The sequence below is a fragment of the Eleginops maclovinus genome, chromosome 16, assembly GCF_036324505.1.
Source record: "Eleginops maclovinus isolate JMC-PN-2008 ecotype Puerto Natales chromosome 16, JC_Emac_rtc_rv5, whole genome shotgun sequence".
In the NCBI taxonomy this organism is placed as follows: Eukaryota; Metazoa; Chordata; class Actinopteri; order Perciformes; family Eleginopidae; genus Eleginops; species Eleginops maclovinus.
In genome coordinates, this window is record NC_086364.1 from 15,926,050 (window position 1) to 15,940,102 (window position 14,053).

At 43.6% G+C, this 14,053-nt stretch overlaps 1 protein-coding gene across 2 annotated transcripts; it reads left to right on the forward strand.

Annotated features, from left to right (window-relative positions):
* Window positions 1–471: 471 nt before the first annotated feature.
* Window positions 472–13,943, forward strand: srebf1 (sterol regulatory element binding transcription factor 1). 2 transcript variants are annotated; one of them, XM_063903906.1, is made up of 19 exons: window positions 472–790; window positions 2,864–3,457; window positions 4,424–4,635; window positions 4,763–4,873; window positions 4,974–5,210; window positions 5,324–5,438; window positions 5,694–5,851; window positions 6,010–6,223; window positions 6,535–6,719; window positions 6,834–7,095; window positions 7,372–7,538; window positions 7,816–7,984; window positions 8,092–8,200; window positions 8,320–8,429; window positions 9,369–9,501; window positions 9,695–9,860; window positions 10,584–10,799; window positions 11,413–11,524; window positions 12,081–13,943. In XM_063903906.1, the coding sequence occupies exons 1-19, from the start codon at window positions 685–687 to the stop codon at window positions 12,299–12,301; spliced, it is 3,597 nt and encodes a 1,198-aa protein (XP_063759976.1). In that variant the 5' UTR covers window positions 472–684; the 3' UTR covers window positions 12,302–13,943. The 2 variants fall into 2 exon arrangements, with proteins under 2 accessions (XP_063759976.1, XP_063759977.1); XM_063903907.1 differs by having other exon boundaries at window positions 4,992–5,210.
* The last annotated feature ends 110 nt before the right edge of the window (window positions 13,944–14,053 follow it).

The following is a 14,053-nucleotide window of genomic DNA, read 5'->3' on the forward strand; positions in this document are numbered from 1 at the left end:
TATGTAAAACATGACATGTATACACATTAGATAATAATTTTATAATACTTTTAAAATAGATATATATGTTTATTCTGGAGCCATTATACTATTGTATTATAACATGCTTATTGAGAGTATGATACCTCGTTCTTTTTTCACTTTTGACATAACTGTCCTTTACTTCCACTGCACCTCGGAGGAAACTGTGTTAGTTTTACTTAAGTAACATTTTTAATCTTGACTTTTAGTTGAGTATTTCTGGATCAAAGTTATAAGGCTTGAGTGAATAGTTATGTCTAAGCCCCTCTGTATGAGCTCCACATGGTGCTGTCACCTCTTCAGTAAAATAATCAAAACAACCCTGAGAAACAAGAGAGATGGGAATCCAGTACTATGGCAGTGATTGGCTGTCGCGCCTGTCAATCATGGTTGGCTAGGCGGGTCCTCCCGGCTGCCTCCGTAAGCATGTTAGTACTGAATGAGCTCCAGTGTTTGGCTTTGGTTTGACAAGTTTCCCTGCATGATCATGGGGGTAAGAGTGAGCAGTTAGTTGACATTCAATTAAAAAAAGTTCCAGCTCACGTTGTTCAGGTACACTCTGGATCTGACGTTTTGGCAAATGTAGGGACGTGAGAAGTGTTTCTCCTCTGAGCGATTCTACAGCCAGTCAAGTCTACATTGGAGCCACACACAAGAGTAAAGATGAACAGCCTGTCTTTTGACGATCCTTCGTTGGATAACCTGGATCCAACTCTGTCGCTTCATGATCCCAACGATATTGACACGGCCCTCTTAAGCGACATTGATGGTAAGAAAATTGACAGCGTGTGCTAGCTAATACAGTTGTGTCAAACGTTTGCAGCTAAAGACTGCTTATACATTAACGCTAACGTTACACCTTGCATGCTATGTGTGTTTAGTTGGCTTGCACTATGTGTTTTACATCTAATATGTAGTCTAACATCTCATTTATACGATTTTAAAGCAATACCAGTGGTCAATTTAAAGGTTTCACTTCACAGCGTAGCTTTCATCATTAGCTAGACTAGCTTCTATTCAGCTAACTCATTTTCTTTAGATGCTTGCTTTGGTTCTGAAATATGAGATGGTCTTGTTCCCATTTTTGATCTTCTACTATCGGAACTTATTATATTATCGTACAATCTTTCTAACAAAATATAAGATAGGTTATGCTAATGCTTGTGGGTGAGGCTAACGTACAGCTAGGTGGTCGTGAGTGCGCCCCGCCCCCAGCCTGCTCCACAGACTAGGGTTACTGTCGTTCATTCCCCCTTCATGGGTTCACACCGCCTTGGTTGACCGACTTTAGACTTGAATTGTAGAAAATGTGTCAGGATGTTTTTATTTTTACAATGTGCTCCAATGATACATTTCGTATTCCTGTTTAAACACGTGCTTTGTAATAACGCTATACATCTTTCAAAATGGAAAACTAGTGCAAAACTTAATACATGCATCTGTTTATGTATGTGTTATAGTCATATTCTCATCGCTGGTTTTATTTTTTTGTTGAAAACTAGTGGACATCTTAATAAACTAAACTGCTTATGTATGTGTTATAGTTCAATTCTCGTTACTCGTTTATTATTATTTTAATATTATAAACTAGTGGGCATCTTAATAAATGAAAATGTGTATGTGTCATTCACATTACTCGTTTGATGTTATATTAAATAAAAGACTTAATTAGCTATTGTAGTGTTGTTTTCCTAGGGATTTTCCAGATTTAAATATTATAATACTGTATTATTGTTCAAAGTTTATTTGTAAAAGCACCACTGCGTAAACTCTAGTCGGAAATACACATCCTGCAGACCTACTCGTCACCTTCCTAAATTTGACCGACAGTAACCCTCTGTGATTTTGCTCGATGGTAACCTCGCGCGCAGCCACAGACAGCGCTCGCTCTCTTCCCTGTCTTGGGCTGATCGGCATAGCAAGTCTCTGAGACGCGATCTGATTGGACAAGAGCGATCACCTCATACAAAACACTGGAGTGTAATTCCAGAGAGCTGCGTTTCACTGCAGACACATCATACACGCAGTTTTTAGTTTCGAGCTATGTATTTCTCTAGAGTTTCATCAGATCAAATTTAGAGATTGTTACATATTTGGTTAATTTTGCATATTGCTACCGAGTCATAAATCTAACAGGGCCTTACATGCACCTTGAATAGTATATGTTTAAAACAGTTTAAATCAATATCCATTAAACACGTCAGTCAATATAGATATCTTAGGTTCATATACTAATGTGAACCCTCTAGTCAATAGTTTCATGACCAAAATCCTGTTTGTTTCACAACTTCTTTTCACAATACATGACGGTTTTCTGCTTGCCTTTTGTACTGCCTTCACCCATAACTGCAGCAATATCATAATAGTATTGGTTGATGAAGATGAAGAAGTTTATTAACTACAAATGTTGTGTATCTGTTGCTTGGGGCAATTTTTTTTGAGTCCCGCTTTGGGGGAAATCCATATAAAAAACCCCCCAAATATTTATTTTTAACAAAACAAGTATTTTTATTGTTTAATCTATTAATTGTATTCATTTTTTACATTATGACGAGAGCTGGTTCAGGGGCAAAATGATGCATTCTTATCCAACACAGCACTAGTAGATTTGTTAGATGTATGTTACATCCTTCTTGCATTAAGTTATTTCTTCATACAGTGATTATAGCATTTTGAAGATTTACAATTCCATTCTGTAACTCTCTTATGGGGGCACTCTCTGATCTCTTATATAGTAAACACTGTAAACATGTATATAAATATTGGTTCAGACCAATTTGCAACTGGAAAATCTTGCAACTCGGTGGCAATGAGTGGCTTTGATTCTTTTCTCTCTTTACAGACATGCTACAGCTCATCAACAACCAGGACATGGAGTTTGGAGGACTGTTTGATACCACCCCATATACAGTGCCCACTCCCACCCAAGAGCTTCCCGGTTTGACCCAGTCCATCACCTTACCTGCCCCTCCAACCACCACTACCGCACTTCCACCTCCACCTTCCTCTTCCATCCTAAGCAGTAGCCCCCACTTGGATGCACTCCTGGGCCCACCCATCACCCGCAGTTCCTCCACCCCAGACAAGGCCTTCCAGCCACCCACTTTTCAGCAGTCCCCCCTGGCCAAGGTGCCCAACTCCACACAAAGGCCTCAGCCGGCCTCCCCGCCACAGGCCCCGGCCCTCAGACAGCCCCAGGTAGAGCAGCCCCAACCCATTCTCAGCCCTTCAGCCCCGGCAAAGGCAGCTTCACCTCATGGCTCGCCAACACCAAACCCACCTTTCACCTCGACGCCCCAGGCCGTCTTCACTGCGCCTGCTCCCACATCCCCTCCTCAGCCCCAGCCCCAGCCCCAACCGCAGCAGCAGGCACTTCATGTCCAGCCTCAGTCCCAACAGATCCGAATCAACTACAGCCCTCAGAGCAGCTACACAAGTAAGCACTCTTTGATGGAGTAGGATTTATTGGAGTGCCAAGAGGGGCTACTGCCTTGTTTTGGAATTGTTTAGGACTTGGATCAGCAGTTTCAGTTTTAAGACAAGAGAAGCTCTAGTGTTTGGTTTTGAACGTGGTGCAATTATCAATGTAAAATCAATACATTTTCCAAAATTATCATTACTGACATAACCTAATGTAACTCCACTGCCGAGCAAAGCGTATTGCATTTACTATGGACACTAGGTCATTCAACCCTAACTGAATCAATCCAATTCCTAATCTGATACACTTTGCTCTGCGGTATGACAGTCTGCAAACTAAATAAAACAATTTTTTTTTACTACTTTTATAACGCCACGATTGTTGTACTGACAGGTGATTGTAAATGCCAACCTAGATAGAGCTGATAAGAAAAGATGACTCACTGAAACCCCGTTATTTCACCTAGTGACCGGGCAATGATGTAGTGTAATAGAGTTGCATTTACAACCAATAATTACTAGTATTTTTTTCTATCTGATTTAATAGTAGCTCATAAAATATATTCCAGGATGTAACAAGTGAAAGGTCAATTAAGATTCAAAGATCACAAATCACTGCCACATGGAGTAAAATACACTGGATTAATGTATCAGATGAAAAATCAGCTCAATCTAAGGTAATAGACTGATACCAGCCACTGATGCAATGTAATGATTGGTCTTTTATTTCTTTTTGTATACTGTTCAACTACATCAAGTAGAAGTAGAGCGTTGCTGTTGGAGTACTGGAGTCTGACATCTCTCAAGTTTCCTGAAGTGTTCAAAATATTAATATTGTATGAAGAATATAGGGGTCTTGTTGATGATGTAAGCTAATTAGCAATAATAAAAATGCAGGTTATGAAATGTGGATGTTGCATACAATTATACTGTACATCCTTGAATGAAAGTTAAACACATTTTTTGCAATACTATTTTCCAGCTACCAGTCCCAGTAGTGTGAGCCAACCAACCACCCTCCTGTCCTCCTCACCTCCGAGTGTGCAGCCGGTGACCATCCAGGCTCAGATCCAAGGGCTGACCACCACGTCTCCTCTCCTGGCCACGTCAGTGAGCCCGCCTGTTCAAACCATCGCACCCAACGTACAGCAAGTACAACAAGTACAACAAGTACAACAACTACAGCAAGTACCTGTAAGTGTTTCACACTGGCACCTGACTGAGCCTGAGTACTTCTGCATGTACTGTATTGTTTGTGTTTTACTGAGCCGAAAGCAGAACTGTGTATCTAAACTGTAATTATGCTTGTGTGTCTTCTCAGGTGTTGCTGCAGCCGCAGTTCATCAAGGCGGAGTCTCTGCTGCTGACTACTACTATGGCTTCTTCCACATCCCTGGCCTCCACCACCCCAGTACAGAGCACTTCACTGCAGGTAGGCACATCCAATGCAACCCTATACTGACTTTATACAATAACTGAAATATGGTTTTAGTGTACACTCTTTAGGGAACTGTCTTCCTTAAATTTTTTAGCGATCTTTCCCCTTCCAGGCCTTTATGGGTGGTGGCACCATCCTGACCACTGTGCCCGTCATGGTGGACACTGATAAGCTGCCCATCAACCGCATCGCCATCAGCGGCAAGCCGTTTGGCCAGCCACCCAAGGGAGAGAAGCGCACAGCCCACAACGCCATTGAGAAGCGTTACCGTTCCTCTATTAATGACAAAATCCTCGAGCTCAAAGATCTGGTGGCTGGTTCCGATGCCAAGGTACGAAGATATTTATCTCCATTGCAATCTCTCCTTGTCAAAGAATAATCTGTGCTTCATCAACATTGAAAAGAGTAAGAAGGTTATCATTTGATGTTTATTCTTTCTCATAGCTCAACAAGTCTGCAGTGCTGAGGAAAGCCATCGACTACATCCGTTACCTGCAGTCGACCAACCAGAAGCTCAAACAGGAGAACATGGCTTTTAAAATGGCTGCCCAGAAAAACAGTATGTGCTTTAAACCTGTTGCTCTTCTTTATTCCGCAATGGGTCTCTACAATCATTTCTATTTCTTGAAGTCGTTCAGTTGACCTGTTGGGAGGAGGTCTTAGTTAGCTACTGTTATCCTGAACTGACGGAAATTAGAACAGTCCTCTACAGCCTCTAACTAGGTAAAATTGAGGCTTGAAGATGTCTTTACTTTTGCACCGCTGATTGACTTTCTAACTGGTCACCGCGCCCATCCTTTCCTTTTTCCTTCAGAGTCTCTTAAGGACCTGGTTGCCATGGAGGTCGATGGACCGGCTGATGTGAAGAATGAGCTGCCCACCCCACCTGCTTCTGACGTGGGCTCCCCCACCTCTTTCTCACACTGTAGCAGTGACTCAGAGCCCGACAGTCCGATGGTGGAGGACACAAAGGTATTAATGCTTTGCATGATTCATGCTGCATTTAGAATCCCGGCCGAAGTTCAATCACCGTTGTGCTTCATAAACAAAATAAAGGATGAAGTTAAAGTCTCTGTCTATCATTAAGTTTACTCACATCAATGTATCTCTCTGGTCTCTCTACAACTCAGCAGCCTACTGTGGGCATCATGGACAAATCCACAGCAGGAGGCAGCGCTGGCGGCATGTTGGACCGCTCCCGCATGGCGTTGTGCACTTTCACCTTCCTCTTCCTCTCTCTCAACCCTCTGGCTGCCCTGCTCTGCTCCGCCGGCAGCAGCACAGCTGGAAGCTCCGCAGCCTCACATCACACAGGAAGGAGCGTCCTGGGTGTGGATATCGCAGGTAGAAGGAAGTCAGTAGAGTGTCACAGAAATTAGCTGCTTGGAAATGTAAGGGCCCTGACGTCATGTTACGAAGATCGTAGAAAGATAAATCTAGAAACATTTTGAATTTGCTTAATTTGAACAATAATGTTAGGAATAGGGAGGCCGGAGCTAGCATATCCTTGATAATAATCAAAACATACAATCAAAGTTGACTTGTGAAATAATCAAACAATTTAGATGAGACAATAATGACTTCCACAGTCTTGAAATGTCGGTTTAAGTATAAATTAAGACTACAAAATATTAAATGAAATGTGTTTTCTGCAGCGGAGTCGTGGGGCTGGATGGACTGGATGCTGCCAACCTTACTGGTGTGGCTGGTGAACGGTATTCTGGTGTCGGGGGTTCTGGTCCGACTGCTGGTGTATGGAGAGCCTGTAACCAGACCACACTCTGGATCCTCTGTTTTGTTCTGGAGGCACCGCAAGCAGGCTGACCTGGACCTGGCTAGAGTACTTTTAATCAATACACAAAGATTGAATCAACAAGAGAAAGCTCTACATGCCAACACTCTCCCTGAAGAGTTAGATATGATCTCCTTCTTTCTTTCTTTCTTCCTCCCCCAGGGAGATTTTGCCCAGGCCAGTCAGAACCTGTGGACTTGTCTAAAGGCTCTTGGTCGTCCCTTACCCATCTCCCAGTTGGACCTGGCCTGTTCTGCCCTCTGGTCCCTGCTAAGATTCTGCCTCCAGCGCCTCTGGGTGGGCCGCTGGTTGGCTGCCAGGGCTGGAGGGCTGCGGTCTGACGGCCCCCTGAAGGAAGATGCCTGCAAAAGCAGCCGGGACGCAGCCCTGGTTTACCACCGCCTCCACCAGCTTCACATGACAGGTCGGTTGGTGGAACAACACATTTTCTAAATGAAATCGCTGCGGGAAACTGAACTGTATCTGGTGGCTTATTGAAGTGGCAGAATCTCTGGTGATTAAAGCTCCGTCCCCCTTTGTCAGCTTATGTTGAGAAGAAGAGTAAAGGCTTATTGGCTAACGTTGCAAAGCCTTTTCATGATTGTTCCATCACCATAATTAATAATCATTAAAATTATATTCTAAAACATTTAATAATATACATTTCTAAATCAAATGTTCTTGTCTTATTTCTGTACAGGTAAGCTGAATGGCAGCCACCTATCAGCAGTGCACATGGCTCTAAGTGCAGTGAACTTGGCAGAGTGTGCTGGCTCCTGTCTGCCTGTTGCCAGTCTGGCTGAGGTCTACGTGTCTGCAGCTCTACGGGTCAAAGCCAGCATGCCAAGGATCCTGCATTTTACTTCTGTAAGTCCCCTTAGTTCGCACTTGCACAAACCCAATTGCTAAATCTTATGTTTTGTTCAATAGTTTATGCTTTGATGCTGTCAGAATGACGTTTTTCACATAATTCTGTTTCGAATTCAAATGGTTTTCACTTAGCAAGCAGTTGAGAGGTTATGTTTAGCTCCTCTGTAATTAATGGGACCTGATGAAACATCATTTGTGAACTATAAGTTGTGTCATTCTGTCCATAATCAATTTATGTTAGAAATGAACCTAACTTAGTTTTCTATCCCTGTAGCGTGTTTTCCTGAGCAGCGCTCGCCAGGCCTGCCTGTCGTCCAGTGGCAGCGTTCCTCCAGCTATGCAGTGGCTGTGTCACCCACTCGGTCATCGCTTCTTTGTGGATGGGGATTGGGCTATTCGCAGCACTCCTAAAGAAAGCATCTATAGCCAGGCGGGCAATACTGGTGAGTGCAGACAAAATATAGTACACACCCCATGTGGCCTTGCCATCTGTTTTGAACATACACACAACTGTATTTCTCATGTTAATGGTCTCTCTGTGCTCTCACAGTGGATCCTCTGGCCCAGGTGACTCAGGCCTTCAGGGAACACCTCCTGGAGAAAGCTCTGTACTGTGTGGCTCAGCCTCACGGAGAGAAAAGCCCCAACCAGGGAGAAGGGTGAGAAAAAAAACTGTTTACCCAACTGAAATGTGTATGCCATTACAATTTGACACTAAACAAAAAGGATTGCATAATTTAAAAATTAATTGGTAGTAATATAGTGTTTCCCTCCTCAGGGAGTATGCCGATGCTCTGGAGTATCTCCAGCTGTTGATAAGTGCATCAGATGCGGCTGGTGCCACCTCCCAGTCCTTTGCCATCGGCTCCAACATGGCCACTGTGACCGGTAAGTGCCTGTCATTATCTTACCAGAGGAGATGCAAACCAAGCACTGTGAAGACATTTTATCTTGTGTATTCTATAAAACCTTTGGCGCATTTTTATAGTTTAACATCAAATTACATTAGTGCCAATTTATGATATCAGCCTCTGAATCCCAGACTAAAAACATATTTTAAAACCATGGCAACCAAACTATTACTGACTAAGCCTGCTTCTGTTTCTTGGTTCCATCAATTTATTGAGTGTTCCATTAGGGCTGTTTCCTTCATGACTACTTTTCTATCTGAGATAATTGGATTTGCTTTTACAGCATCCTTCAGTCACCTTCCCTTGACTGTTTGATTTTCTTAATGAGCTCGCAAAATAATAAGTGGATGGATAAAGTTAGGTCTTACACTATTGAGATTGAGTAACACCGTTTCCACTTGGTTGACTTACACTCCCACCACTTTCCTTTGTCCTCAATGATCACACATCTTAGCGAAAGGGGGCTAGGTGAAAGGGAGGCATTCACTAGATTGCTTCATTTATCTTCAGTGCTGTCAAATCTGTGATCACCTTGAGAGGAGGGAAGGAGGGAGGGAGAGAGGGAGGGGTGTCTAGCAGGAATTTTATTAGGAGACTTTTCTTGGCAGAGCTTGAGGTTGCTCGCAGTGTCAGAAGTTTGTGCGTGTTGCCCAAATGTTAAATGGAGTAATTTTCCCAAATGAGGGAGTCGTCAAAATGGCAGCTTTCTCTCAGCATGTTGTGATTACGCCAGAGGGGAGAAACAGATTGATTCAGAGGTCAAAATACAGACAGCAGCTGTCTGTGTGTGTGTGTTCGCACTCTAATTCATGTTAAATGTGAAAGTGGGCAATGGGGGATTCAAATCCTCGCATGTCTGTTTGTTTGTTTGTCTGCGGGTGTCTTGCTTTTGACCATTTTTTCTTCCAACTTCCAGGCTGCGACCCCCACTCAAAGTGGTGGTCCTCGGTTACCGTGGTGATCATCAATTGGCTCCAAGGAGATGACGCCGCGGCGGAGCGGCTGTACCCAACTGTTGAGCACCTGCCGCGCAGCCTGCAGAACGCAGAGTGAGTTTAACATGAACACACAGGAACTTCCCCCTGCTAGCCTTAGAGTGTGTGGCATAAAGCTATGCCACACACACACACACACACACACACACACACACACACACACACACACACACACACACACACACACACACACACTTCCACTCCTTTAACCTGTGTCCTCTGTCTCTCTGATCCCTCGCTCTGTCAGGAGTCTTCTGCCCAAGGCGTGTCTGAACACATTCAGGGCAGTGAGGGCTCTGCTGTCCAAGCCTGAAAACTGCCAGCTGAGTCTGAGTTACAGCGACAAGGCCAGCGTTCTGCTTCGTGACAGCCTCAACCTCGGACCACACTGCCACAGCTCCAGTTTAGACAAGGTTCACGCTCACACACTATCACACACAGGCTCTTGCAGATTGTGCTCATTATATTTTGCATTAGAAATACAAAAAAATGCAAACAGTACACACAAATGCACAGAGTGACAGATGTGCCGAAACATGTGCGTGCTTAAAATTGTAAACAGAGAAAATTGCCCGCACATAATCACTTGAGTACTCGCACACACACATTTCACAAAACAACGCCACACTCTTTGCCACAGACCGTGAATCCCCCTGCAGCAGCTCCTCTGTGATAGGGCGGTGTTCTCCCCTCTGGTGCTCAGCAGATGGTGATGCTGGTGGATAGGTAGCTCACTGCGGCCAGAGCTGTGGTGCATTGTAGTTGCATTGCATGTGTGTCTCAGCGGAGTGCAATGTTCCTGCAGTGCAACACAGAGCTGGGCCACTAACAGCAGCAAACACACACATACACACATAGTGAGGGTGCAGAATGCCCTTCATCTTTGACTGGAGCCGGCTAATATCTCTGTGATATTTTGTGCTAACATATAGAGTATTGAATGTTTTGTTTCTTATAATTACAATTAATGAGATAGATTTAGCGTGTACAATAACACTTTAAAATAATTACCAGGTCATTAAAAAATAAGTTACACTCTAATTTGAGCATCCAGGTCATCAGTCCGTGCTGTTCCTGCAGCTTGTGGCATCAATAGAGTTTTAATGCATCCTATGCTTGGCCATTTCTCTCTCTAGGTCGTCCAGTTGCTCTTGTGTGATCTCCTGTTGGTGATGAGGACCAATGTGTGGCGCCTGCAGCAGCAGGGGGCCGGTCCTGCCGGGTCAGGGTTGGTGGGTACCAGCGGTCCTGCAGGGGTCCACCAGGCCTCCCCACCAGAGCTCCAGGGCTTTCAGCAAGATCTCAGCTCCCTACGAAAACTGGCACACAGCTTCAGGCCTGCAATGCGGAGAGTACGTACTGCAGAGTTTGAAGGAAATTCATTGTCTTGCAAAACTTAAATTTTGTCTGAACTGATTTTAATTTGATTTCCTCTCACTCTAACACAAGCAGACATCCAAACACAATTGACAGACAAGATGAATACACCTACTCCTGTGTTTTTATTGTCAAGCAATGAAAACCATGACTAATCGTGCAAACCAAAAATCAATAAATATAAAAGTTTATAAAAATAACAACCATGACCCAATAGAATCCTCATAAACTGTTGTAGAGTATCTAGGCACAGGCATCAAGGGCTGGAATGGCAAACAGTCAGCCAATATGGCAACACATTAAGAGAAGCGCATAGTGTGCTGTATATACATCCAAATACTTCCTGTGCAGATATCTGCAGGCAGGCCACGGTGCAGTTCTCTGTGGAAATTAAATGGGAGGTGTTACAACACACATATATGCACACACACACACACACACACACACACACACACACACACACACACCCCTGAGGCAAGTGTTTAGCAGCATTATTCACTAGGCTTCAAAGTCTCTCTGAGGTAGAGCTGGATATTTGTATGAGTCACCATCCCTCCTCCTCATTTCTCTCCCTTCATCTCTTTCCAGTTGTTCCTCCATGAAGCTACAGCCAGGCTGATGGCGGGGGCCAGTCCCACCCGCACACATCAGCTCCTGGATCGTTCGCTGCGACGCAGGGCAACACCTGGAGCCAAAACAGGTGTGTGTTTGTGGGTAGATGCACTTTTGTTTTGATACTTTCATCAACTCTGCAACATGTTATTTTATCTGTAGGAGGAATTTTTAGTTAGCTTTTTGCTGCTTTAAATGTATGTCTTATTTCTTGTCCTCAAACCTTCATCTTTTCAGATGGGATATATTCCGTTAATTGATGTATTTGCCATTTATGTATTGGATATTTTATTAGTGAGTTATCAAGCTGCAATTAATTAGCTTTAAAGCAGTTGACAAATAAGAATAAAAGCATTTTAAACTTACTGATAAACTTCAACTGTGGATTCCGCTCTTCAAGCAGCGTTTTTAAATGTGTGTTTCCTTGATTCGTTTTAAATAAAAGCTGGGAAACACTGAATGGCGGTAATTAGTAGCTCTAATCAGCTTCTAATCTATTTTGGCCAATTGTTCACAACACTAAATCCCATCAGTAATTAAGCAAGAAGCGGCTGCAGTCTGATTGGCCGTCGGTGGCTGATGACATCGTAAAGCTCTTCTGAAATTACCACGGTAACAACGTTCCTTTGTGTTTTTGTGTGCAGAGGAGTGCGAGACGCGGCCGGGCCAGCGGGAGCAGGCAGAGGCTGTGATGCTGGCGTGCCGCTACCTCCCTCCCTCCTTCCTGTCGGCTCCCGGCCAAAGGGTGGGCATGCTGGCAGACGCTGCCCGCACCCTGGAGAAGCTGGGAGACAAGAGGACCCTCCACGACTGCCAGCAAATGATCATCAAGCTGGGCAGCGGCACTACTGTCACCAACAGCTAGAGAGCAGAGAGGTTGGGGAGGGGCTGAGAGACATGTATGGACACTGTATATAGAAACACCTCTGAGATACAAAAACACACAGACAAAAAAGAAAAACTCAGCAGAGACACAGCCACACATTCTCTGGCATTTCTGGCGTGCAGCTATTTCATTTCAGATTTAGTAAACTATCCAGATTCATATCAAACCGAATGATTTTTCTCATGGACTGCCAACACCTAATCTCCACATCAGGACGCACTGTGTGTGTAGAGTTAACACTCTTGTTGCTATGGATTATTAGCAGAATAATGGAAAAATGTTCTAATGAGATTAATCCCCCCTCGAGAGCACGGCTGCAGTGCCACCGTTTGACCACAGTGAGGAGCCGTCACGTCCTCTGTGTGTGTGTGTGTGTGTGTGTGTGTGTGTGTGTGTGTGTGTGTGTGTGTGTGTGTGTGTGTGTGTGTGTGTGTGTGTGTGTGTGTGTGTGTGTGTGTGTGTGTGTGTGTGTCTGTGTCTGTGTCTGTGTCTGTGTCTGTGTCTGTGTCTGTGTCTGTGTCTGTGTCTGTGTCTGTGTGTGTGATGAAAGAGATGTTTGCCCTGCACTTATTCAGTCCCACTCTGATCTTTTCAATATAAATGCACCTTAAGCGGGAGTGCTCAGTGGGTTGGAGTGGCGGGCTGCTCTGATTGGCCGCAGAGTGAGGCGTCTCTTGGTCGTGGAGGAAAAGGACTCGATTGGTCCGCCCATGGGCTCGTTCAGTGGGAAGCCACTGCGCCGGGTCAAAAAGTGTTAAAGTTGATCTAAATCATGTTTGACTTGTGAAACCTGAGGAGAGGTGATCCACTGTCCAAGCTCCATGTGTCAATCTGCACTAGCCCTGCAAGGCTGATTTCATTGAGATAAATCGAAATGTGGCTTTATGGAGATATTTTCATAGAGATTATTATTTGTTTTGCCGTGTACATATTTTAAAATGTATTTATAATCTGTAAGAACATGGATCAAGAAGTATTTTGCAAAGCAGAGTAATGATGCTTATTTTCTTCCCCTAAACCAAGTTTATTTGGTAACTTTTCTCCAGGCCCATATAATGAAGTTACTGTAATGTGTTGCCATGGCAATGGGTGTCAAAACTGAGTGCAAGTTATTTGCGTCACACCGTCTGACTCAATTGACCTTTTGCACTGTTGCACATGTATGCAGCTACGATTTTTTTCTTCATATTGGCAGCCTCCAGTTCTGGCATCACAAATATTAAACGCTATAAAGTGAACCTATGGCACTTTCCCAACAAGTTACATAATGCAAAACATTTCAAAATAATGTGTTTATTTTCCAAAGAGGGCCTGTAGTGAAACTGGTTTTCCTTTTTAGCTCCATCATGAAGAGCAACACTTGCTCTTTCAGTCATCATAATTTAATGTTCCTAGAGAACCACACGTTGTTGATTTTTACAGGACTTTTAAAAAAAGAACGTTGGCATGTGTTTTTTGTTTCAGGACGGGTATGTTTTTTAAAGTGTCACTAATGTGAAAGACTGAAAGAGGATGGAATGAGACATAGCAATGTCTAAAGTTGTTATTCATGTGTTCTTTAAACTTTTACATATTCTCTTCTCTTTATGATGTAAATATTAAAGCATTTTGTAAGGAAGGATTTACAGTTTCCTGTGGTGTTTTCCATTTCACTGCGAGTAATTGTGCTTAAAACCACATGATCGTGATATTAATACACATAATGTTCCTTACTCGAAGTTAGGCAGTTCT